At 42.8% G+C, this 23,602-nt stretch overlaps 2 protein-coding genes across 4 annotated transcripts in view; both read left to right on the forward strand.

Moving 5' to 3' along the window:
- Window positions 1-9,578, forward strand: part of cnga3a (cyclic nucleotide gated channel subunit alpha 3a) — a 54,232-nt gene extending 44,654 nt beyond the window's left edge. For 2 of the 3 annotated variants that reach the window (XM_043692266.2, XM_043692268.2), the window contains 3 exons: window positions 491-595; window positions 3,888-3,994; window positions 8,004-9,578. In XM_043692266.2, the coding sequence (XP_043548201.2) occupies window positions 491-595; window positions 3,888-3,994; window positions 8,004-9,409 (1,618 nt within the window). In that variant the 3' untranslated portion in view covers window positions 9,410-9,578. The remainder of the gene's footprint in view (window positions 1-490; window positions 596-3,887; window positions 3,995-8,003) is intronic. The other variant, XM_087988352.1, reaches the window with a different exon arrangement.
- A 4,834-nt stretch (window positions 9,579-14,412) lies between these two features.
- LOC148149839 (uncharacterized) lies at window positions 14,413-17,166 on the forward strand. Its single transcript, XM_087988353.1, has one exon. It carries the CDS (start codon window positions 14,825-14,827, stop codon window positions 15,830-15,832), a length of 1,008 nt encoding a protein of 335 aa, XP_087844479.1. The 5' UTR covers window positions 14,413-14,824; the 3' UTR covers window positions 15,833-17,166.
- The last annotated feature ends 6,436 nt before the right edge of the window (window positions 17,167-23,602 follow it).

Raw genomic sequence — 23,602 nt, forward strand, 5'->3', positions numbered from 1 at the left:
AGTGTAAGCTCTTCAATTGTTGAAATGTATGACAGACATTGATGAAAATTTGATCCTTCCAGCTTTGAATGGAATAGTGTACCTAGCATTTATAGTTGATGGATTACCATGGACAAGCAGATTGAAGGCTGTGCTGAAGTTGTGGTGACTAAGCAACTTGCGTGTTTTGGTTCACAGAACATATCGTTTTGAGTTTAACATTTAATATTAAGCAAACTCCACAAAGTAAATAACTTGGTAAATATTTCATTGTAGATTTTGAACTGATTATGTCTGATTTTTTTCTCAATTTCAATGTTTAAAAATGAAACTTGCTAGCAGTGTTATTTCTCTTGATCTTTTTGAAAATTTGGTAATTTAAAAAGTACTAAAGAGCAATTTGAAATAAAAGACATTGGTTCTTGTACATGAATTCCACTGAGTGAACTGAACTGGAATAAAATGTTATGTTGAAAGAATCTGTTGTGACAAAATCTGTTTTGGTTCCCAGGAAGAAGGATTGGTATGTCATTGACCCTTCAGAGAATCTTTACTACAGATGGCTTTCTGTTATTGCAGTGCCTGTACTGTACAACTGGTGTATGCTGGTATGCAGGTTGGTTTAAAATTAACACTATAAACTATCACTATTCGACTTATGAGATAGAAGTGTATAATCAAACATTTGAGGTTTAAGATGCAGTGTTGTAAAGCATTTGGACATCTGTGCCCAAATTCTTAATCTGATATGTGTCATAGCTTAAACGGTGAGGTGAGACAGTTAGCATAACACTAGTCAGGAACTGATGCAATGTATAAATTTCTATCTCAAGATTAATTGTAGCCCTCAATTTGTCACTTGTTAATTCTCAACAACAACCTATGAGATCCTTAACCCTCAATGCTTTTCCACTTTAAATCTCCTTCAGTTGGCACAGCCGTACTCGGTTTATTTCGTGTAAATATCTGCATTCACTGGATGTTTACTTCCTTAGTTAATGTCTCTTCCTGACACTCTTAAATAACCTGCTAACACAGCTCACTTATTTCTTAACGTGGATTCCTTAAACTTGCGCTGCAAACTCTTCTGTTTTTGCAGCTTTCTCTTACTGACATTGAACAACTCAGGACTTCTCAGTCCTTACTGCTTTGGAGATTGTTTAATCAGTAGTCTTTCTGCTGCCATAGACCTGTTCTCTCTGGTAGAAACCCACAGACTTCTGGATGGTTGCCTCTTTCTAAAACAGCAAGTTTCTGTCACCCTGTCTGACTTGTTGATAGGTAGCATCTGATACTTCTCCCTTTTCTGTCCTTGCTTTTCTAAAGCACTGAACTATTCAGCTCAAGAGTTTTTTTTTTTGAAAGGCCTCATATAAATAGAAGTAAACACATTTCCAAATTCCATTGTCTCTCTCAGAAGTCAAAAGCGAAACAAAATCCTTCTCTTCTTAATCCACACAATATAGAAAAAAACAGATCAAATTTAAAGCTGTGCATGGTTCTGTCCACTTTAGAATCCAAGTTTCCAAATAATAACGATATGAGAATTAGAATCCCGATAGTGTGGAAACAGGCCCTTTGACCCAACAAGTCCACACCGAGCCTCTGAAGAGTACCCCACTCAAACCCATTCCCCTCCATTTACCCCTGACTAATGCATCAAACCGAGACATCCCTGAACACTATGGACAATTTAGTATGGACAATTCACCTAACCTGCACACCTTTGGATTGTGGGAGGAAACCCACACAGACATGGGGAGAATGTGCAAACTCCACACAGACAGTCGCCCGGGGCTGGAATTGAACCAGTTCCCTGATACTGTAAGGCTGCAGAGCTAACCACTGAGCCACTGTGCTGCCCCGGTGTTATAGTAAATCTTCAGTATTCGTGAGTTCACAACTCATTTATATAAATGATTTGGATATTAGCATAAGAGATATAGTTAGTAAGTATGCAGATAACACCAAACTTGGAGGTGTAGTGGACAGCGAAGAAGGTTACCTCAGATTGCAATGGGATCTTGATCACAGAAGCCAATGGGCCGAGGAGTGACTGATAGAATTTAATTTAGATAAGTTTAGATAAGGTGCTGCATTTTGGAAAAGCAAATCAGGGCAAGACTTATACACTTAATGGGAAGGTCCTGGGAAGTGTTGCAGAACAAAGAGACCTTGGAGTGCAAGTTCATAGTTCCTTGAAAGTGGAGTTGCAGGTAGATAGGATTGGATAATGAAAAAGGCAATTGGTATGCTTTCCTTTATTGCACACAGCATTGAGTATAGGAGTTGGGAGATCATGTTGCAGAACATTGGTTTGGCCACTGTTGGAATATTGCGTGCAATTCTGGTCTCCCTCCCATAGGAAAGATATTGTGAAACTTGAAAGGGTTTAGAAAAGATTTATAAGGATATTGCCAGGGTTGGAGGATTTGAGCTACAGGGAGAGGCTGAATAAACTGAGGCTGTTTTTCCTGGAGCGTCGGAGGCTGAGGGGTGACTTTATAGAGGTTTACAAAATCATGAGGGGCATGGATAGGGTAAATAGACAAGGTCTTTTACCTGAGGTGGGGGAGTCCAGAACTAGAGGGATAGGTTTAGGGTGAGAGGGGAAAGATTTAAAAGGGACCTAAAAGACAATTTTTTCGTGCAGAGGGTGGTGCGTGTGTGGAATGGGCTGCCAGAGCAAGTAGTGGAGGCTGGTACAATTGCAATGTTTAAAAGGTATATTGATATGGGTATATGAATGGGAAGGTTTTGGAGGGATATGGGTCAGTGCTGGCAAATGGGACTAGATTGGGTTGGGATGTCTGATCGGCATGGACAGGTTGGACTGATGGGTCTGTTTCCATGCTGTACATCTCTATGATGCTACGAATCTATGAACTCACCAATTTGTGTATCCGCAACAAAAATTAATTAGCAGCAAAATTCAACATCCGTGGTCCAAGCTCACATATCTGTGATTTTTAACCTGAACTTTTAACGGGCTGCACATTTATGAATTCTATCATTCAAGGGGTTTCTCAGAAACCGAACCCTCGCAGGTTCGGAATATATCACAAACTTTCTAAAATCTTGCAGAGAGGTGGAATCAACGTGATGGACTGTATGCTGTCCATTTGTAACTATCCCATGATCCTGTGAAGGATCTCCCTGTCACTTATTCACGTGACGTGGGCCTCACTGACTAGACCATCATTTATTACCCATTTCTAATTGTCTAGAGGAGCATTTGAGTCAACCACACGTTTCTGTGCATCCTACATCAGATGTCGGTCAGACTGAGAAAGGGCAGCAGTTTCCTTCCCTAAAGGGACATCAGTGAACCAGACGAGTTTTTTCAGACAATCAATTTTAGACTACGGCCACCAGTTACACATTTCATAATGAGGGAAATAATTTTTCTCCATCTACTCTTTCAATTCCCATTAGTATTTAGAAAACTTTTATTGAACTGTTTGGTAACAAGAAAGCGATAACTTAATTCACTGCTCTGTATCTAAATCAACTGGGGCTAACGTGAAAGAAGCCAAATTTATTTTACTTAGCTGCTCAAAATCAGCTGAAGAAACCTTTCTCCCATAGGTCAACATTGGCAGAGAACAAAGATACGAGGCTTAAAAAAAAGGCGCAATTCTTCTGAGTCACCTTAGACTTTGGAAATAGAGATTTAAAGTACCTTCGGTAGACTCTATAGAGCTGCCCCTATTCTTACACTGTGGTTCGTTTTTTAAAAAAGTAAAACATAATTGAAAGTAATCTTCATGTTTTTTGCTCTATTCAAACTTTACATACAAAGCTCAACCTGCCCAGATACACCACACTACCACACAGTGTGTCCTAACAACTTGTGGAACATGCACGTTGCTTTATTGTCAAATTCAAAGTTGTATTTTGTAATTTAGGGCTTGTTTCGATGAACTTCAAATAAGAAATCTTACCCTGTGGCTGGTTCTGGATTATCTCTCTGATGTCATCTACGTTACAGACTCAGCTGTAAGATTCCGAACAGGTGAGCAAGTATTTTTTTGAATGAACTGTCTGTTTACCTAGCTTGTTTTTCTAGGACATGGTTGGAGTCTTCCAACTTCCATGTTGCTGGACACAGTGGATGTCCTGATGCACTGATATACATGGGAAGTTTCAGCTTCCAGTGGGCAACTCCTCTGTTTCTCAAGGGTCCTCTGTGAATGTCTTTGAGTTGGCTTTGGGGACCTCAGACCGTTCTGACATACTTACCCAAGCAATGCTGAGCAGAAAATAAACTGTTTTAATCCCTTGGTAATTCCAGATCCAACAAGCAATCAGACACATTGACTCTTGACATCCCCAGCTACCCACCAGACTTGCCACCTGACATAATTATCCAGTCATCTCATCCACCACCCCCCCACACAATCACCCAGTCATCTCATCTACCAACCCCCCACACAATTACCCAGTCATCTCACTCCACTCCCGCACACAATTACCCAGTCATCTCACTCCACTCCCGCACACAATTACCCAGTCATCTCACTCCACCCTCCCCACACAATCACCCAGTCATCTCACTCCGCGCCCCCCCCACAATCACCCAGTCATCTCACTCTACCCCCCCCACACAATCACCCAGTCATCTCATCCACAACCACCCCCACACAATCACCCAGTCATCTCACTCCACCATCCCCACACAATCATCTCATCCACCCCCCCCCACACAATCACCCAGTCATCTCATCCACCCCCCCCCACACAATCACCCAGTCATCTCATCCACCAACCCCCCACACAATTACCCAGTCATCTCACTCCACCCCCCCACACAATTACCCAGTCATCTCACTCCACTCTCCCCCCACAATCACCCAGTCATCTCACTCCCCGCCCCCACACAATCACCCAGTCATCTCATCCACCAGCCCCCCACACAATCACCAGTCATCTCATCCAGCCCCCCCCCCACACAATCACCCAGTCATCTCACTCCACGCACCCCCACACAATCACCCAGTTATCTCACTCCACCCACCGCCCCCCCACACAATCACCCAGTCATCTCACTCCACCCCCCCCACAACCCAGTCATCTCACTCCACCCCGCCCCACACAATCACCCAGTCATCTCATCCACAACCCCCCCATACAATCACCCAGTCATCTCATCTCATCCACCACCCCCCCCCATACAATCACCCAGTCATCTCATCCACCACCCCCCCATACAATCACCCAGTCATCTCATCCACCGCTCCCCCCACACAATCACCCTGTCATCTCACTCCACCCCCCCACACAATCACCCAGTCATCTCACTCCAACCCCTCCCCCACACAATCACCCAGTCATCTCACTCCAACCCCTCCCCCACACAATCACCCAGTCATCTCACTCCAGCCCCACACACAATCATCCAGTCATCTCACCCCTTCTCCACATGACACCCACCTCTCCACTCAAAACAATTACCCTATCATCTTAACCTCACTCCACCCAACATAATTACCCAGTCATCTCTCCACCCACTGACAAACATTCGCACTGGAATTTAAACTTATCATGCATGCTGTTGAAATTGTGCATGGCCTGTTGTAATTCAGTGAAATTCCCAAATGGATGCTCTGCTCTACAATTCCAGTAAAGGCAGTCTAAGAAGACTTGGCAAGAAATGCAGAGCAGTGTCAAGGTGGGGAACGGTTTGAGAGGAGTGAGTAATCCAACAAGGATTGCCACTCCTTAGAAGATCCAGACAGTTTTCTCCTAAACTATGTCGCATTCCAAGATTGTAACTAATCCTTTGCCTATGCTGTTCTACAAGCTATTCATCTGCAGGTATGCCCCATTGCTTAGCCCCACCTCATATCAATTGAACATTCTTCCCAGATAGGTATTGAAGAGCTTTAACTTGAAATGTTGACTCTCCTGCTCCTTGGATGCTGTCTGACCAGTTGTGCTTTTCCAGCACCACACTTTTTGACTGTGATCTCCAGCATCTGCAGTCCTTATTTTCTCCCTTTTCTTCCCAGACAGTTCTGATGAGTTATGAAGGTGTATTTTCATTTTTGTGTGCAATTCTGACAGGAAGCTTTGTCAACTATAAGTACAGACAGCCTATTCAATACCGTCAACTCATCCCTTTCAAACGCTTCAGGCAAATTGGACACTTAAGAACATAAGGACATAGAAATCCGAAGGGCCATCTGGACCCTTGAGCCTGCTTCACTGGGTAGGGAATTCCACAGATTCACAACCCTTTGGGTGAAGACGTTTCTCCTCAGATCAGTCCTAAATCTGCTGCCCATTCCTTTGAGGCTAGATCCCTAGTTCTAGTTTCACCCACCAGTGGAAACGACCTCGCTGCTTCAATCTTATCTATTCACTTCATCATATTACTTGTTTCGATAAGATGCCCCCTCATTGTAAGGGTCGAAGGGTTGGAACTGACTACCTTGGAGAAGAGAAGGTTGAAAAGAGATAAAGAAAACAAAAGACAAAAAAAAAATTGCAGATGCTAGAAATCTGAAACAAAAGCAGAAATTGCTGAAAAACAAGTACTGAAGAAAGATCACTGGACTTGAAATAAAGAACAAAGAAAATTTACAGCCCAGGAACAGGTCCTTCAGCCCTCCATGCCTGAGCCGATCCAAATTTACTGTCTAAACCTGTCGGTCAATTCCTAAGCATCTGTACCCCTCTGCTCCCCACCTACTCATGCATCTGTCCAGACGCATCTTAAATGAATCTACCGTACCAGCCTCTACCACCTCTGCTGGCAACGCGTTCCAGACACCCACCACCCTCTCTGTGAAGTACTTGCCGCGTGTATCCCCCTTAAACTTTCCACCTCTCACCTTGAAAGCGTGACCTCTGGATACTGAATCCTTCATCTTGGGAAAAAGCTTGTCTCTATCCTGTCTATACTCTTCATGATTTTGTAAACCTCAATCAGGTTCCCCTCTCAATCTCCTTTTTTCTAGTGAAAATAAACCTAACCTACTCAACCAAATATTGACGACTTTCTCTCCACAGATGCTGCCAAACATGCAGAGTTTCTCCAGCAATTTCTGCTTTTGTTTGAGATTGAGAGGGGATTTGGACAAAGTTTTCAAAATCATGAGAGGCCTGTACGGAGTACAAAGGGACAGTCTGTTTTTATTGATGGAAGGATTGAGAATAAGATGGCACAGATTTGATTTAGTTGGCATTGACAGAAAAATAAATAATTTCATATTGGGAGTGCTTTGATCTGGGATGCATTGCCTGAAAGTGTGGTGGTGACAGGTTAATTTTACATGTTCAAAAGGGAAATAGCTGGTCATCTGAAAAGGAAGAACATGTAGGGTTACAGAGGTGAGGTAGAGAATAGCACTGACTGAAATGACCAAATAGAGAGCTAGCACATGACACAGTGGTGATGACTAACTTGGCTGGAGTCAAAAACTATCTTCAAATTTCCTAAATAAACCAGGTTCTCAGCAATTATAAGGCTGCGACTACAGTTCTATCAGGTGAGGTAAGGAAAACAGAAGTCATGTCAGGATCAGCTACGATCTAATGTTTGAACATGTTTGAAGAGCTCAGTGGCCTGCTCTTATTCCCACATTCAGAAGCTTACATGCTGGAGTAAGGTTTGAACCCACAATTGTCTAGCTGAAATGCAACAATGCTACTTAATGCAAAAACTGACACAAAAAGGTTTCTTCAATCATATGGTCATAAATTATGATACATTATACATTCATTGCGAAAATTGAAAAGTCATAGAGTCATCTTTTGCTTACATTTCAGAGCATGTCATTCAGACACAGCCAAAACTTCTCAGTGTAGTCAAGATGGGTTACTCTAGGCATGCTCAAGAACAACTTGTTCCTGTTTAAACAAAAACTGCAGCTAACGAGTCTTATTGAAATATGGTAACAAAAATTAACTGTCTGTAAGTTGGATGTTATTGAAAATCTTAGAAACAATGCAGCTGTGCTTGTTTGGAAACCTATGCTTTAAAGTTGCACAGTTCAATAACTTCATACTTCTTTATCCAGGTTTTCTTGAACAAGGATTGCTGGTTAAGGATACAAAGAAATTGAGACAGAATTACATGAGGATGCCTCAGTTTAAACTGGACGTGCTCTCTCTTTTACCAACAGATTTAGCCTACATTTGGTTGGGCTTTAACTACCCAGAGGTGAGATTTAATCGTCTCTTCCGTTTTAGCCGCATGTTCGAGTACTTTGATCGCACGGAAACCAGGACAAATTACCCTAACATGTTTCGAATTGGAAATCTTGTTTTGTACATCCTCATCATTATTCACTGGAATGGTTGCATTTATTATGCGATTTCAAAATCGATTGGGTTTGGTATTGACACCTGGGTCTATCCAAACATATCCCATCCTGAATATGGACGACTTAGCAGGAAATACATCTATTGCCTTTACTGGTCCACTTTGACCTTGACTACCATTGGAGAGACACCTCCTCCAGTGAAGGATGAAGAGTATCTATTTGTGGTCATTGACTTCCTGGTGGGGGTTCTCATCTTTGCCACCATTGTTGGTAACGTGGGCTCCATGATCTCAAACATGAATGCATCGCGAGCCGAGTTCCAATCCAAAATTGACTCCATCAAACAGTACATGCAGTTCCGTAAAGTGAGCAAAGACTTGGAGGCCAGGATCATCAAGTGGTTTGATTACTTATGGATCAACAAGAAGACTGTGGATGAGAAGGAAGTCCTCAAAAACCTTCCAGATAAATTAAAGGCTGAGATTGCCATCAATGTCCACTTGGAGACTTTGAAGAAAGTCCGGATATTTTCCGATTGTGAAGCCGGCCTTTTGATTGAGTTGGTGCTCAAGCTGCAGCCTCAAGTGTACAGCCCCGGGGACTATATCTGCCGGAAGGGGGACATTGGCAGGGAGATGTACATCATCAAAGAAGGCAAGCTGGCAGTTGTAGCCGATGACGGGGTAACACAATTTGTGGTCCTGAGCGATGGCAGTTACTTTGGAGAGATCAGCATCTTGAATATAAAGGGCAGTAAAGCAGGTAACAGGCGCACTGCCAACATAAGAAGCATAGGCTACTCTGACCTGTTTTGCTTGTCCAAAGCTGATCTGATGGAAGCCCTGACTGAGTATCCAGATGCCAAGAAGATTCTGGAAGAGAAGGGCCGTCAGATTCTGATGAAGGATAACTTAATAGATGAAGAGGCAGCAAAAGAGGGTGCAGATGCAAAAGACCTGGAAGAGAAGGTGGAGAGGATGGAATCATCGTTGGACAGCCTACAGACCAAGTTTGCTAGGCTCATGGCTGAGTACAATTCCAGTCAAATGAAGCTGAAACAAAGGTTGACAAGAGTAGAGAAAACAGTAAAAATCTATGGCAGTGGCTACCTATCTGATGGCCTGGACAGTTCAACTGACATAGAACTAGGAAAACAGTGATTGTGACAAGAACAAATGGCAATTACTCACTTGTCTTCTTACTATTTTGATACACAGGATGAGAAAAAATTATTTTTATAAGTTCAGTATAAGTTTAGTTTATACATTATAATTTATGATGAATCAGTTAGTATTTTATGTTGATCCATCATTAAACTTCAACCACAAATGGTGACTAATTTAGTACCAAATGATTTTAAGTAGTTTTTAAAAATATTTGTTAAGTCGCATTGGGGAGTTGAATTCTGACACAATCCTGTTTAACTAGTAGAAAGTGAGGACTGCAGATGCTGGAGATCAGAGTCGAGTTTGACGAAGGGCTTATGCCCGAAATGTCGATTCTCCTGCTCCTTGGATGCTGCCTGACCTGGTGTGCTTTTCCAGCACCACACTCTCGACTCTATCCTGTTTAACAATCAGCAATGAATTCCAAAACACAAAGTTAATCATTTAACATCTTGTGCTGTCGAAGTTTGAATGTTTTGACATTTTCATTGTTTGTGGTTATATTAGATATATACAGCATAAAGATTACAAAATATATGCACGAGGGCCCACACATTCTCGAATTAAGGTAGGCATTCTCAATTCTTAACGGGGGGGGAAGTTTTTTCAATACATCAATGGAATGTGGGCATCACCGGTTGGACCAGCATTAATTGCCCATCTCTAATTGCCCAGGGGGCAGTTAAGAATTAACTACATTGCTATGGGTCTGGAGTCACATGTAGCCCAGACCAGGTAAGGATGGCAGATTTCCTTCCCTGAAGGACATTAGTGAACTAGATGGGTCTTTCCCTTGACAATCAGCAACAATCCCTTGACAATCACGATCATCATTAAACTCTTAATTCCAGATTATTATAAATTCAAATTCCACCACATACCAGGGTGGAGACATGGTAAGTGGCTTGCAACAGATTTTGCCAGGTCGAAGGATGTAAGGGCAGTCAACAGGTAGCCAGTTGTCCATTTCAGGTGGTGCCATTGGGCAATGCACCCGGCCACAGGGAGTGAAGGCAGAATCGGATTAGTGAGGGGGGGGGGGGGGGTGGGGTGACATCACAGGACATTGGAAGACAGGGATTAACAGCAAAGGCTGATGTCTCAATCAGTGCCCTTCCCGGGAGCCCACAGTAAATGTGACAGGCTTTGTTTCTCAGGCAGTAGCAACTGCTCCCACCTCCCTCAATAGAATACAACAGTGGGTGAATGACACCTTTAAGATTAGATATAATTGTTGTTGGGGTGAAAAAACAGCAGGGTCCCCTTCGTTTGCATCCTAACTTGCAACCCCCCCCCCCCCCCCCCGGATTAACTGCCGTCCCATTTTCCAAACTCAACTTGAGGTAAAGACATTAAATTCCATCTCACTAAAATGTTTATGCATGAATGTTAAGCACAGAATCAGAATTAAAACTAATAAAAGCTGTTTCTGACCATCCTAACTCCCCCACCTCCACTATGATGTATGTGATTGTCAATGATAAAATTATAACAAAACACATTAGTCTTGAAGTTGACACCACGCCAAACAATTGCTAGCATTACTATTATCTGAAAAGTGCCTCGTGTTAATATCAAACATTATTAAAAAAAAGTTTTGGATTGTCTAGAAGGCGTTTCATATGTTTTGCTCTATTGGTCAGAGCATTGAGTACAGGAGTTGGGAGGTCATGTTGCGGCTGTACAGGACGTTGGTTTGGCCACTTTAGGAATATTGCATGCAATTCTGGTCTCCCTTCCATTGGAAGGATATTGTGAAACCTGCAAGGGTTCAGAAAGGATTTACAAGGATGTTACAGGGTTGGAGGATTTGAGCTGGAGAGGTTGAATAGACTGGGGCTGTTTTCCCTGGAGTGTGGGAGGCTGAGGGGTGACCTTATAGAGGTTTATAAAATCATGAGGAGCATGGATAGGGTGAATAGACAAGGTCTTTCCCTAGGTTGAGAGAGTCTAAAACTAGAGGGCGTAGGTTTAGGGTGAGAGGGGAAAGATTTAAAACGGACCTAAAAAGCAAATTTTTCACGCAGCGGGTGGTGCGTGTATGGAATGAGCTGCCAGAAGAAGTGTTGGAGGCTGATATAATTACATTTACAAGGCATTTGGATGGGTATATGAATAGGAAGGGTTCAGAGGGATATGAGCTAAATGTTGGTAAAATGGGACTGGATAAATTTAAGCTATCTTGTTGGCACGGATGATTTGGACCAAAGGGTCTGTTTCCATGCTGTACATCTCGATGACTCTGTAACTAATTTTCCAAATGTGACTAAATAAAATTTGGTAACTGGAGATTAATCAATGGGAATAAACAATGGGGCAAATGCATTGGAAACTTGCAGAAGATTGCTTTGGGGGATTGTCTATTTTAATTGAAGATGAACTAACTGGGCAAGTTAACTTCTCGCCTGTACTTCAGAAAAGTGAAAAATAAGTGGACTAAAAATATGCACCTTACCATTTCACCTGTCCAGATTAAGGTGTTTACCAAAAAGTGTATCAAGTAAAATAGGCTCATCGTGACTACTTTAGCTAACCTTTCTGTATGTTGGCTTTATGGCTGTTGGAAATGTAATCCTAAATTAAGTCTTACAACCTGTTGTCAATTTTTGTTTGGATGGAAGTATGTTATCAGGCATTTTTTGTGCTAATGGAGTAAATTATGCGTCAAACTTCTCACAATTTAATGTATCATTTTGCCATCTTTCCCCCTGGCAAGTGACGATTATTCAATTCTCCACGACAATTATTGGGAACACACTGCAGTTCAAAAAGAAATCTCCTGAGATTAAATGAGAATCTGGAAATGGTATAAACACTGAAAGAGCTCAGCAAAAATTGACATAGTGCCTTTAATATCCTAAAGCTCCTCAAGCAGGAACTCTTGGGAGTTTACAAAATGTCAGTCAACATATGGAAAGAAAAGTGAAAGTTCTGAGTGAGAATTTTGATTACAACCTGTATTCCTGAGTGCTTGAACACTAAGATGACTCATTTAAATATCAAACTTGGGTATAGCCTTTTCCCAATTCTTTTTCAAAAGCAGTGTCTACAGATGATTTATGCGTCTGTAATTGGTAGAAAGAATAATTAATTTAAAATTTGATTTAAAATATCTGCTCATATTTATTACTGTTTGATGAAGTGGTGTATTTACTGTAGCACCAAAATAATTTGGCAAGTGTGAACATGTCTGTTGAGTGTAGGCTGTTTGTAATGCTGTGTAACTAACAGAGTCAATAGATGATGGATGGCTCTGCAAATAGTGAAGATATTCAGTGCTGAACACTGGACTTCCCGACTCCAATGGAATAGTGTCCAAACTATTTCTCAATACTTCAGTCTTATCTTGTTTACTTCTCTTATTAAAGAAGGAAAGATTAAAAAAAACACCTGCAATTGCATTGCATCATACACTGGAGCTTTTTCGATCAGGCATGAAGGCTTGTGTAATTCATACAGTTTATTACATCTTGGTCAGAAGGGCAAACTACAATTGGAACTTTACAAAAATAATGCTGAACATTATAAGAAATCTGATAGAGGGTACATACTTCAACCATTAAACTGTCCTCCTTTGCCCCTGATGTTGGCTGACCTGTGTATTTCCAGCTATCCTAGTCTATCTATTGCAGCAATGGAGTTTGCAACCAGACACAGAAAGAAGAGAACACAAGGCTGTGTGTTATCGGGTAAAGTGATGTCAGGTAAGTGACAGAGACTGGTTGGTATCAAAAAGAACACTAATGTATGATAAACCCATTTGGAAGGGTTAAATAAGTTATTTTATTTTCACAATGCAAAACTCTCCTACTCAGGCCATGGAAAGGATTACAGATAATTTCTAAGTGATGGTTAAAACTGCAAGCAGCCAGTTTTAAACGTAGACAGTTCTCCTTGAGGTTCACTATAAAGGCCAAGCATGGGAATTATTCTTCCCAATAAACCTGATTGATCTGCTCAGGAACCACCTTGATGTCTGAGGTACTTGTTTCAGCTCTTTATGGAAGATTTTGCAGATGATTTAAAAACAAGATTGCTCTTAACTCAACCATGAAGCACTATTGGTTCCTTCCTCATTCTCAGGTGCCATTCCTGATAAAGAGCTTATGCTCGCAACATTGAATCTCCTGCTCCTCAATTGCTGCCTGACTGGCTGTGCTTTTCCAGCACCACACATTTTGACTCATTTCTCAGGTGATGAAATGTTGAGCAAAGGGAAAGCTGGGTTATAGCATCTTGCAGCAAAAATGGAAATCCACAAAAAAATCTGAAAATTGGCTTCCATAATGTACAAATCTAAATAAAGTTAGTTTATATTTTAATAGAGCTAGTGCTGTTTGTGAATAGTATTTAGTAAATACAAAGTTAGACTGGTACATTACAGTATATACTGTCAATAAAACTGTTGCTATGTTAATATAAATTTTCATAAAATTTCTACATCCTCCAACAAGCAAATCATTGTTTTGTTTTGGCATTTACTGTGTAAACCAATAACAATGAATTCCTGTAAATAGAATGTAATTATGTCTAAAATAGATTTTAGTTAATGCAACCGAGTAAGGGATTTTGAGAAGAACCTCACATAATTCAATAGATTTCATGAATGGTAGAAGAAGAAAAAATTAATGTACTTTCCCTTTTTTAAAAAAACCATCTATTTCCATATTGGGGGTAGTGCATTGGTAATATCCCAAACTCTGGACCAGGAGGCATGGAGACAAATTCTACCTTCAACAGGAGGCACGTGATGATAACTCTGAACAGATTGACTACAAAATATCTAAAACTGCAGAGAAACACCTCCCTTAGAGGCAAATGAGAAAGGGTCCTGACCAGCAACCCCACCTTATCATTTTCACTTCTACCCCATGGCCAGACCCTCTTTTCTGTCATTTCATGAACTCACCCCACCCCACCCCCACCAGTATGCAGCGTTCCAGTAAAGTTGTATCCACGTGATTAGCCTCAGCCAGGTTCTGGTCCATTGATGTTTAAATACAGCAGTAAAAAGAGCAGGCATCATATTTCACAGAGCTGTCTTGTGACAGTAATAATCTTGGTTACGCTTTTGAGAGCGTGTGCCAAGGATTGGGAGGGGGTTCCCGTTCTGTGACTCCCTGGGCACAAACCAGCCTCGGGCTCCCCTGCTTCTGAGGGGTAGGGAGTGTTTGTAAGTGGCCAGGCAGAGACGCGAGATCCCTAAACGCCCTGACAACGCACAGGGTGCATGACTGGCTTGGTATGTTGTAACCCGTGTTAATTACCTTCATAAAGGCGATTGAATTACCAGGGCAGGATGCGGTTTCTCGCTGGAATCACACCTTTCAGAAGCTGCCTCGGATTTACAAGGGAGTGTTCCTGTGTGTGTATTTCACAGCGTTTGCGCCAGACACCTCGGTAGAAGGGATGCCCCCCAAGGGAATGAGGGACGTCGAGCAGTTCAAGATGATTCTGTCCATGAACTGGAAAGAGGAACAGTTGCTCCAGAAGAGACTGAGCCTCCTGGATTCCCTGAAGAGGCAGGTGGTGGACTCCTACTCGCTTGACCAGAGGGTTCTCTACCGCCGCTTTCGAAACAAACTCTGGCGCTCGGAGCTGGCCCACGCCCGGCTGATGGGGAGGAGGGAGCTGCTCGAACAGCTCCGCCAGCTCAGTGGCCAGCCCGGCTTCCACACCACGGTCAGCGACGGCAGCCAGGCGGCGGTCGGGGGAATCCTGAAGGGGCTTGCCAGGAGCCCAGCAGCAGCGGGCTCCCCTCCACCGCCTCCCGGAGGAGGGAGCGTGCCTGGTGGGGCAGCCCGGGGGAGCAGCTGCTGCAGGAAGGGCAGGCACCCCGCGGTGAGACCGCACACCTCGGCCGCTGCTCCCGATCCTGAGGTGGCGCCGCCTGCCTGGAGACCATACACCGCAGCGAGGGCCAGCAGCCAATCTGTCCCCAGGCAGAAGGCCAGCAGGGGCGGGCGGCCGAGGGCTCTCACCCCGGCCGGCTCATGGACCGGGCAGACCCCAGACTCTGAGCCCGAGCGGCGGAAGAGTAGCAACAACCAGAGTGCTGCCACAACCACCAGGGAATCGCCCCTCCACATCTTCCTGAAGCTGGGGGAGGGCGAAGAGAAGTGCCCCCTGCTGGAGCTGCACGCCTACCTGAGCGGGCTCCTGCAACTGGAGGAGAAGGTGAAATGTTTCCTGCAAGAAATACCAAGCCTCCTGCACCAGCACAGCCCCACAGCGGGGGATTATTACTCCAAGAGGCTACAGGCAGCGGGAGCACAGAGCAGCAAGAAGCTACAGCTCGGGCCTGATCTGGACCTGGAGCCCATTCCCTGGCATTTTGCCGGCAAGGAGCTCCATCACCGCAGCATGACCTTTAAAAAACTAGATGACGGGTTTTGCTCTTCGGGGTGGGTTTGTTGATGTTCTGGTCTGGGGAGGTTCTGCATGCGCGCTTCCTGGTCATAGTTAAGGCTGTTTTTCCACCCCAGGCCAGGAGGATGTTGTATCCTACTTAAGTTCAATTGGTTGTGGGGTTGAAGTTTTAGTTATTTCCAATATTGTCTCGATTACACACAGACTTTCATTGGCAAAGCGCCCCTCGCCCCTGAAGATTTGGGAAGGTAATTAGAGTTCAGAGAAGTGTCACTCGACCTGCCATATTAACTCTGATTTCTCTCCACAGCTGCTATCAGACCTGCTGAGATTTTCTAGCAATTTCTGTTTTTGTTTCTAATTAGGGAATTTCAGTTTATCCATAGCTGACGGTAATGTATTTAAAGAAACTAAAGACATTGGTACAACTTACACCTTTGTTTGACTCTGTACAGTGGCTCGCTCCACCATACGCTAGCATGGAGGACATTACATCTGTTTTACAAGCTAGAAGACAACGTAGCTACTTTTTACGTGTTCCTGAGCAGAATTTTAAGACGGTTAGACTGTCCTGTGACAGCACAACAATCTTTTCACTTATGGTTCTCCAATTTAGCACAAAATCAGTGCAGACTAAATGGGAGAAAGGACCTCTTCCTGTAACACGATTCCATATGATTTAAATCCCTCTTTACATTAGTTACAAATCAGTGTTTGCAAAATCAAAAGCAGCACAGCAACTAAACACGATGGCAATAAAACATCAGAAAATTGGTTCCCAGTTAGAGATTATTGGAAACAGAAAATGCTGGAGATCACAGCAGGTCAGGCAGCATCAATAGACAGCATGTTAACAATGAGTTCAGATCACTTCAGTGCTGAGACTACTGGGCTTAATTAATTAAAACATTTGTAAACATGGCAACCAACACAGAATGCTGAGGAAACTCAACAGATCTGGCAGCAGAGAGAGGAAAAAAAAAGTTAATAATTCACATGCAGTAGGACTTTCCTTCTGAATTGGTGCTGCCAGACCTGCTGAGTTTCTTCAGAATGGTTTCAGATGTCCAGAATCTGTAGTCTTGCTTTTATATATAAACATGTACCTGTGTCCAATATAAACAACCAACCAGCTCTCTAATCTTCAACGAACATTATAAATGACCACTAAGAAGTGGAGATGGTCTTCTGCAAGACAGCATTTATTTTAAAGGGGTCAGATGTCTGAAATCTGTATAAATTCAAATATTCATGAAATCATAATCCATTAGAGAAGTTTCTGACAGTGCAGAGAATAATTTTGGAATTCTTACAGAATGGAGAATACTGTGGTTCTGTTCGCTGAGCTGGAAGTTTTTGTTGCAAACGTTTCGTCCCCTGTCTAGGTGACATCCTCAGTGCTTGGGAGCCTCCTGTGAAGCGCTTCTGTGGTGTTTCCTCTGGCATTTATAGTGGCCTGTCCCTGCCGCTTCCGATTGTCAGTTTCAGCTGTCCGCTGTAGTGGCCGGTATATTGGGTCCAGGGCTATGTGTTTGTTGATGGAGTTTGTGGATGAGTGCCAAGCTTCTAGGAATTCCCTGGCTGTTCTTTGTTTCGCTTGCCCTATAATGGTAGTGTTGTCCCAGTCAAATAGTGTTTCATGCAGTCCTTGCATGGGACCACTACTGCGACCACTAGGACTTATAACAGTACACAAACCAACAGCCACTCTCAGACAACTCACCAAAACGAAGGACCCGATACCCAGCATGAGCAAAACTAACGTAGTGTACAAAATCCCATGCAAGGACTGCACAAAACACTATATAGGACAAACAGGAAGACAGCTAACGATCCGCATCCACGAACATCAACTAGCCACGAAACGACACGACCAGCTATCCCTAGTAGCCACACACGCAGATGACAAGCAACATGAATTTGACTGGGACAACACTACCATTATAGGGCAAGCCAAACAGAGAACAGCCAGGGAATTCCTAGAGGCATGGCACTCATCCACAAACTCCATCAACAAACACATAGACCTGGACCCAATATACCAGCCACTACAGCGGACAGCTGAAACTGACAACCGGAAGCGGCAGGGACAGGCCACTATAAATGCCAGAGGAAACACCACAGAAGCGCTTCACAGGAGGCTCCCAAGCACTGAGGATGTCACCTAGACAGGGGACGAAACGTTTGCAACAAAAACTTCCAGCTCGGCGAACAGAACCACAGCAACGAGCACCTGAGCTACAAATCTTCTCACAAACTTTGAAGAATGGAGAATACCCTGTTGAACCAAGTCTGTTTACGTTGAACTGGGCTGAACCTTTAAAACATGTTGATGTCAGGTAGTTAATTTAAAAACAAATCAAACAGGAGATTTCCCCCAAACCTTACAGCGTATAGTTAATAGTTGTGAAAGGTACAAGATAAATTTACTAATCTACTTCAGCAAATGCATTCATTTTTACATTTTGGAGCTGTTTATTGAACTTTTTAATGCTGTTGAACAGTTAATATTGTGGCAATCCATAGATATTCATACATCGCTTAAATGGAATTTACATTTGGAAATGTAATTTATAATCATTCAGCATGAATAGAAATCATCAAAACCAATATAGATTGCTCCTGACTAGTTGGGGGCATAAAACTGGAATCTCAGAAAATGACTGGTCAACATCGAATAATGAAAACAAACAGATACTGTAGTGGAACTTGGGAGTAAATGGGTTGAGCTGAGTCTATAATCAAGCAGTTTGCAACTTTGGGATTATTTGCTGGTTTTTGCTGTCTTTAAAAGTGCGAACATGATCAAAATGGGGAGTCGCAAGTATTATACAGGTTTTATCACACTTCATGGAGGAAGGCTTGAATGAATGGTTACTTGAAACTGTAAATTGTTTTCAACCTACACAGATAGAAAGGTACACCCAAACATGTGTTAAAATAGAACATAACAGCGCAGTACAGGTCCTTCGGCCCTTGATGTTGCACCGACCTGTCATACCAATCTGAAGCCCATCTAACCTACACTATTCCATGTACATCCATATGCTTGTCCAATGACGACTTAAATGTACTTAAAGTTGGCGAATCTACTACCGTTGCAGGTAAAGCATTCCATACTCTTACTACTCTAAATAGAAAAACTACCTCGGACATCTGTCCTATATCTACTACAAACCGACCGACTCCCACAGCTACCTAGATTACACCACCTCCCACCCTGCCCCCTGTAAAAACGCCATCCCATATTCCCAATTCCTTCACCTCCGCCGCATCTGCTCCCAGGAGGAACAATTCCACTACCGAACAACCCAAATGGCCTCCTTCTTCAAAGACTGCAATTTCCCCTCCGATGTAGTTGATAATGCTGTCCACCACATCTCCACCACTTTCCGCACCTCCGCCCTTGAACCCAGCTCCTCCAATCGCCACCAGGACAGAACTCCACTGGTCCTCATCTTCCACCCCACCAACCTCCAGATACATCATATCATCCTCCGTTATTTCCGCCACCTCCAAACAGACCCCACCACCAGGAATATATTTCCCTCCCCACCCCATCAGCGTTCCAGAGAGACCACTCCCTCCACGACTCCGTCATCAGGTCCACACCCCCACCAACCCAACCTCCACTCCCGGCACCTTCCCTTGCAACCGCAAGAAGTGCAAAACTTGCGCCCACACCTCCGTCCAAAGCCCCAATAGATCCTTCCATATTGGTCACAAATGCACCTGCACCTGTACACACATCATTTACTGTATCCGCTGCACCCGATGTGGTCTCCTCTACATTGGGGAGAGGGGCTGTCTACATGCGGAACACCTCTGGGACACCCGCACCAACCAACCCAACCGCCCTGTGGCTGAACACTAACTCCCCCTCCCACTCTGCCAAGGACATGCAGACCCTGGCCACATGACACTTGGAGGAAGAGCGCCTCCTCTTCCCCCTAGGAACCCTCCAACCACACAGGACGAACGTAGATTTCTCCAGCTTCCTCATTTCCCCTGGATTCAGCACCGCCCTCTTAACCTGCAATCTTCTTCCCAACCTCTCCACCCCCACCCCCTGTCCGGCCTGTCATCTTCACCCTCACCTCCTTCCACCTATCGTATTCCCAGTGCCCCTACCTTTTATCTCTATCTCAGCCCGCTTGGCACACCAGCCTCATTCCTGAAGAAGGGCTTATGCCAGAAACGTCGATTCTCCTGCTCCTCGGATGCTGCCTGGCCTGCTATGTTTTTTCAGCACCACACTTCTCAACTGTGGTCTCCAGCATCTGCAGTCCTCACTTTCTCCTATATCTATCACCCCTCAATTTAAAGCTATGCTCCCCTCGTGCTCGCCGTCACCATACTTGGTAAAAGGCTCTCCCCGTCCACACTATCTAACCCTCTGATTATCTTATATGCCTCTATTAAATCACCTCTGAACCTTCTTCTGTCTAATGAAAACAGCCTCAAGTCCCTCAGCCTTTCCTCGTAAGACCTTCCCTCCATACCAGGTAATATCCTAGTAAATCTCCTCTGCACCCTTTCCAAAGCTTCCACATCCTTCTTATAATGCGGTGACCAGAACTTTACACAGTACTCCAAGTGCGGCCGCATCAGTTTTGTACAGCTGTAGCATAACTTTATGGTTCCAGAACTCAATCCCTCTATTAATAAAATCTAAAGTACTGTATGCCTTCGTAACAACCCTGTCAACCTGGGTGACAACTTTCAAGGATCTGTGTACCTGGACACTGAGATCTCTCTGCTCATCAAGAGTCTGTTCTTCCATTTAATGAGTTGCTCATCTGATTGTATGCTCAATTCCATATTCTTACCTATCCTTGATAGCCTTTCACCCGTTGCTTATAATTGTGATCAATAAAGGAAGATAGCATTAGAAAGTTCAATAAACATCTCCAAAATGTAAAAATGAATGTATTTACTGAAGTAGATTAGTAAATTTATCTTGTACCTTTCACAACAAGTGAAGGATTAGCATCGAGTAGGATGCTAGGGAGAATTCTCTTGTTTTTAAAAAAATATTACAATTCTTTACAGAAGTCTACCTGGAAATGCAGACATATTCTCATTGGAAAGCTGGCACCTCAGTCATAGTAGGACTAGTGAGTGGCATGCCCATAAGCCTCTGACTCTCAGACAAGAATGCTGCCACTGAGCAACAAAATCAACAGTCCTCAATTCAACTTGGAGTGCAATTGCTCACCACTACACTGTATAGATGTGATATTTATAAAGTACTAATGACAAAGGTTTTGAAATGACTTCAATCTTGGAAATGTTTCTTCTTTAAAATCAAATGTTTTTTAGGGTCAGAATTCAACTGAATTATTGTATCAATTTGTAGAAGAATAACAAACCTCTGTCATAATAATAATTGTAGATAACAAGAATCATAAGTAGATTATCAAAGGGCATTTCATATTGACTGATCCAGGACTTGCCAACACCCAAGTACAGCACATGACCAAAACAATGTGCAAATCAATATTCATGATAAAGCTGATGTGAAAGAAATAAACTCTCTGTCATGGTTGTTGAAAAATGTGTTTTGTAACATGTTACAAAGGCTGCAACTTCTGGTTTAAAAGACAAGTGGTTAAATGAACCTTGACGCTTTTTGCTTGGCACCCATCAGGACAAACTGCTCCTTTTGAAATCTGGTATTCTTGCATGTCCTGATGCATGCAAGTTAAAATGCATCCACATCTCCTCTCAGCAATAAAATGACCATAGTTTCTGCCCACAAGTAAACAGCACTAGCTGTAGATCCTGATAGACAGGGGGAATGATCTTGTCTAAATGCTTCTGTTCTTCTTCTAATGTCTAGCCAAATGTTTGAAGAGTGCACTTCATTAATATCAAGTATCTAAGGTTTCCAAATATGTACAGCTCCATCATGCTATCAGGGGCCTGGCTGCACTAATTCCTAGACTTGTACCATTCTGAATCATTGGGAACTGTTGAGCATGATTATTGGCACTTGATTCTTATGCTCGGGGAGTTTATCACATCAAAACGTTTGCTCTGACTGGTTGACTGGTCACTAGTGTCCCTGCTGTGCAGATGTGAACACACCAGTAAATTAACTTTAATTCAGTAAGACTAATGGGTGCATAATAGATTATTTAGATAGAATGCAGGACTGGAAGAAAGACCACTCTTCTTCAACCAGCTCTCTGATATAGGTTAAAAATAGTGTCCCAAGGGCACAAGTGTCCTGCAGTCCATTGTACGGAAACAAAAATATAACCTGTGCATTTCTTAGTAGCTTAGAGTCTCAATCGTTGAAATCCATAAATGTGCGTACGATAGCTAACTAACAGAACTATAGACCAAAAATGTAATGTTCAAACATTCTGGCCTTAAAATGACTTGACTCATCTGATCTTCAGGATAGTGATCGGTTTATCATTAGAGAGAGATTCATGTTGTAATATAGTGTTATAATTTCTGTGTAGACCATTGAACTAAACAGACTCCCAAAGAGGCTACAAGCTGTGTGTCACCTTTTATATATTTTAACAAATAAGAACCAAATGCAAATTATACAAGCAAAATATTCAAAATTGATAAATCTCTCTTGAAACAGTCATACAAAAATATTAAAACAACCAGAAACATCCCTATCATTTCCCAGTCACGTGCCACCAGTTTCACAGCATTCAGTTTCTACTGCATACGACCTTTCATTTTGCCATTCAGTTGATTTGTCCCTCAAGTTCCTTTTGTTAGCAGGAACATTAGACCAAAAGTTCCTGCAGATAATCAGCATTCAAATGGCACACTCCTGAAGAATACACTCAGGTTCACAATTTTTCATGGCACAGATTCCTTGAATAAACCTCATGAAATGGTTTAGTACAACAAAAACCATTGAATTATCTAATTCACAATCTTTGCTCCAACCCAATCTTTTAAGTTTCTTTTAGCTGCATTACACAAACAGCTCCTTGTAAACATGCCTTCTCGGTTCACCATTCTGTTGCAGCTCTTGGGTTTTTACAGCAGTACAGGTATCCCCTCACTATCCAAACGTAGAGCGTTCCTATGAAACAGTTCTTAAGCCAAAAAGGTGTAAAGCAAAGAAGCAATTACCATTAACTTATACAGGAAAAATTTGAGCATTTCTAGACCACCCCCTAAAAAAAACACAAAACCTAAACACTAACATGTAGTAAGAGTGATCACCTTATGAAGGAGCGGTGCTCCAAAATCTAGTGTGCTTCCAATTAAGCCTGTTGGACTATAACCTGGTGTTGTGAGATTTTTAATTATGTAGTAAAGGCTGTTGGAGGTTGGGGGGGTACAGAAGATTGGGGTATAGGAGAGAGAGGAAGAGGGTAATCTATTAACATCTCATTGTTGCCTGGATCCATCAGGGCAGACACAATTCAAAGCTATGACGGCTTGATGCGGAGTGTAGTTCATTGGGAAGGCGCCTGGTGGTGCCACTCTTGCGACATGCGCTTTTTCGAAAAAGTGAAAACCCTCTTTCGGTTAGCGAAAACAGGTACTAAAGTAAGTCTTCCATAAAAGTGATTTGGCCTAACGCGAATGTTCAAAAATACCTGCTTTTGGGTCTTGCCACATGACTGCGTATCTTAACTAGTGGTACTGCTTCCATATCAATGATTGCAAAGTCATGTACTGGTTTTGATCACCAAATAAGTTAATTAATTCCTGTACAATTTTAAAACCCTGAAAAAGTTTTAAACATTCTTCGAAATTAATTCAATACCTTTGAATGAGACAATTGCCTTTGCTGTACTGTTTCATCAGTGGAAGGTATTACAGCTTCATTTC

The sequence above is a fragment of the Chiloscyllium plagiosum genome, unplaced genomic scaffold (genome assembly GCF_037043375.1).
Source record: "Chiloscyllium plagiosum isolate Xiang-an unplaced genomic scaffold, Cpla_swu_hap1 HiC_scaffold_6, whole genome shotgun sequence".
NCBI lineage: Eukaryota > Metazoa > Chordata > Chondrichthyes > Orectolobiformes > Hemiscylliidae > Chiloscyllium > Chiloscyllium plagiosum.

Excerpts from the sequence above, each read along its gene's own strand:
- LOC148149839 (XM_087988353.1), top strand. The coding sequence starts at position 14,825 with ATGCCCCCCAAGGGAATGAGGGACGTCGAGCAGTTCAAGATGATTCTG.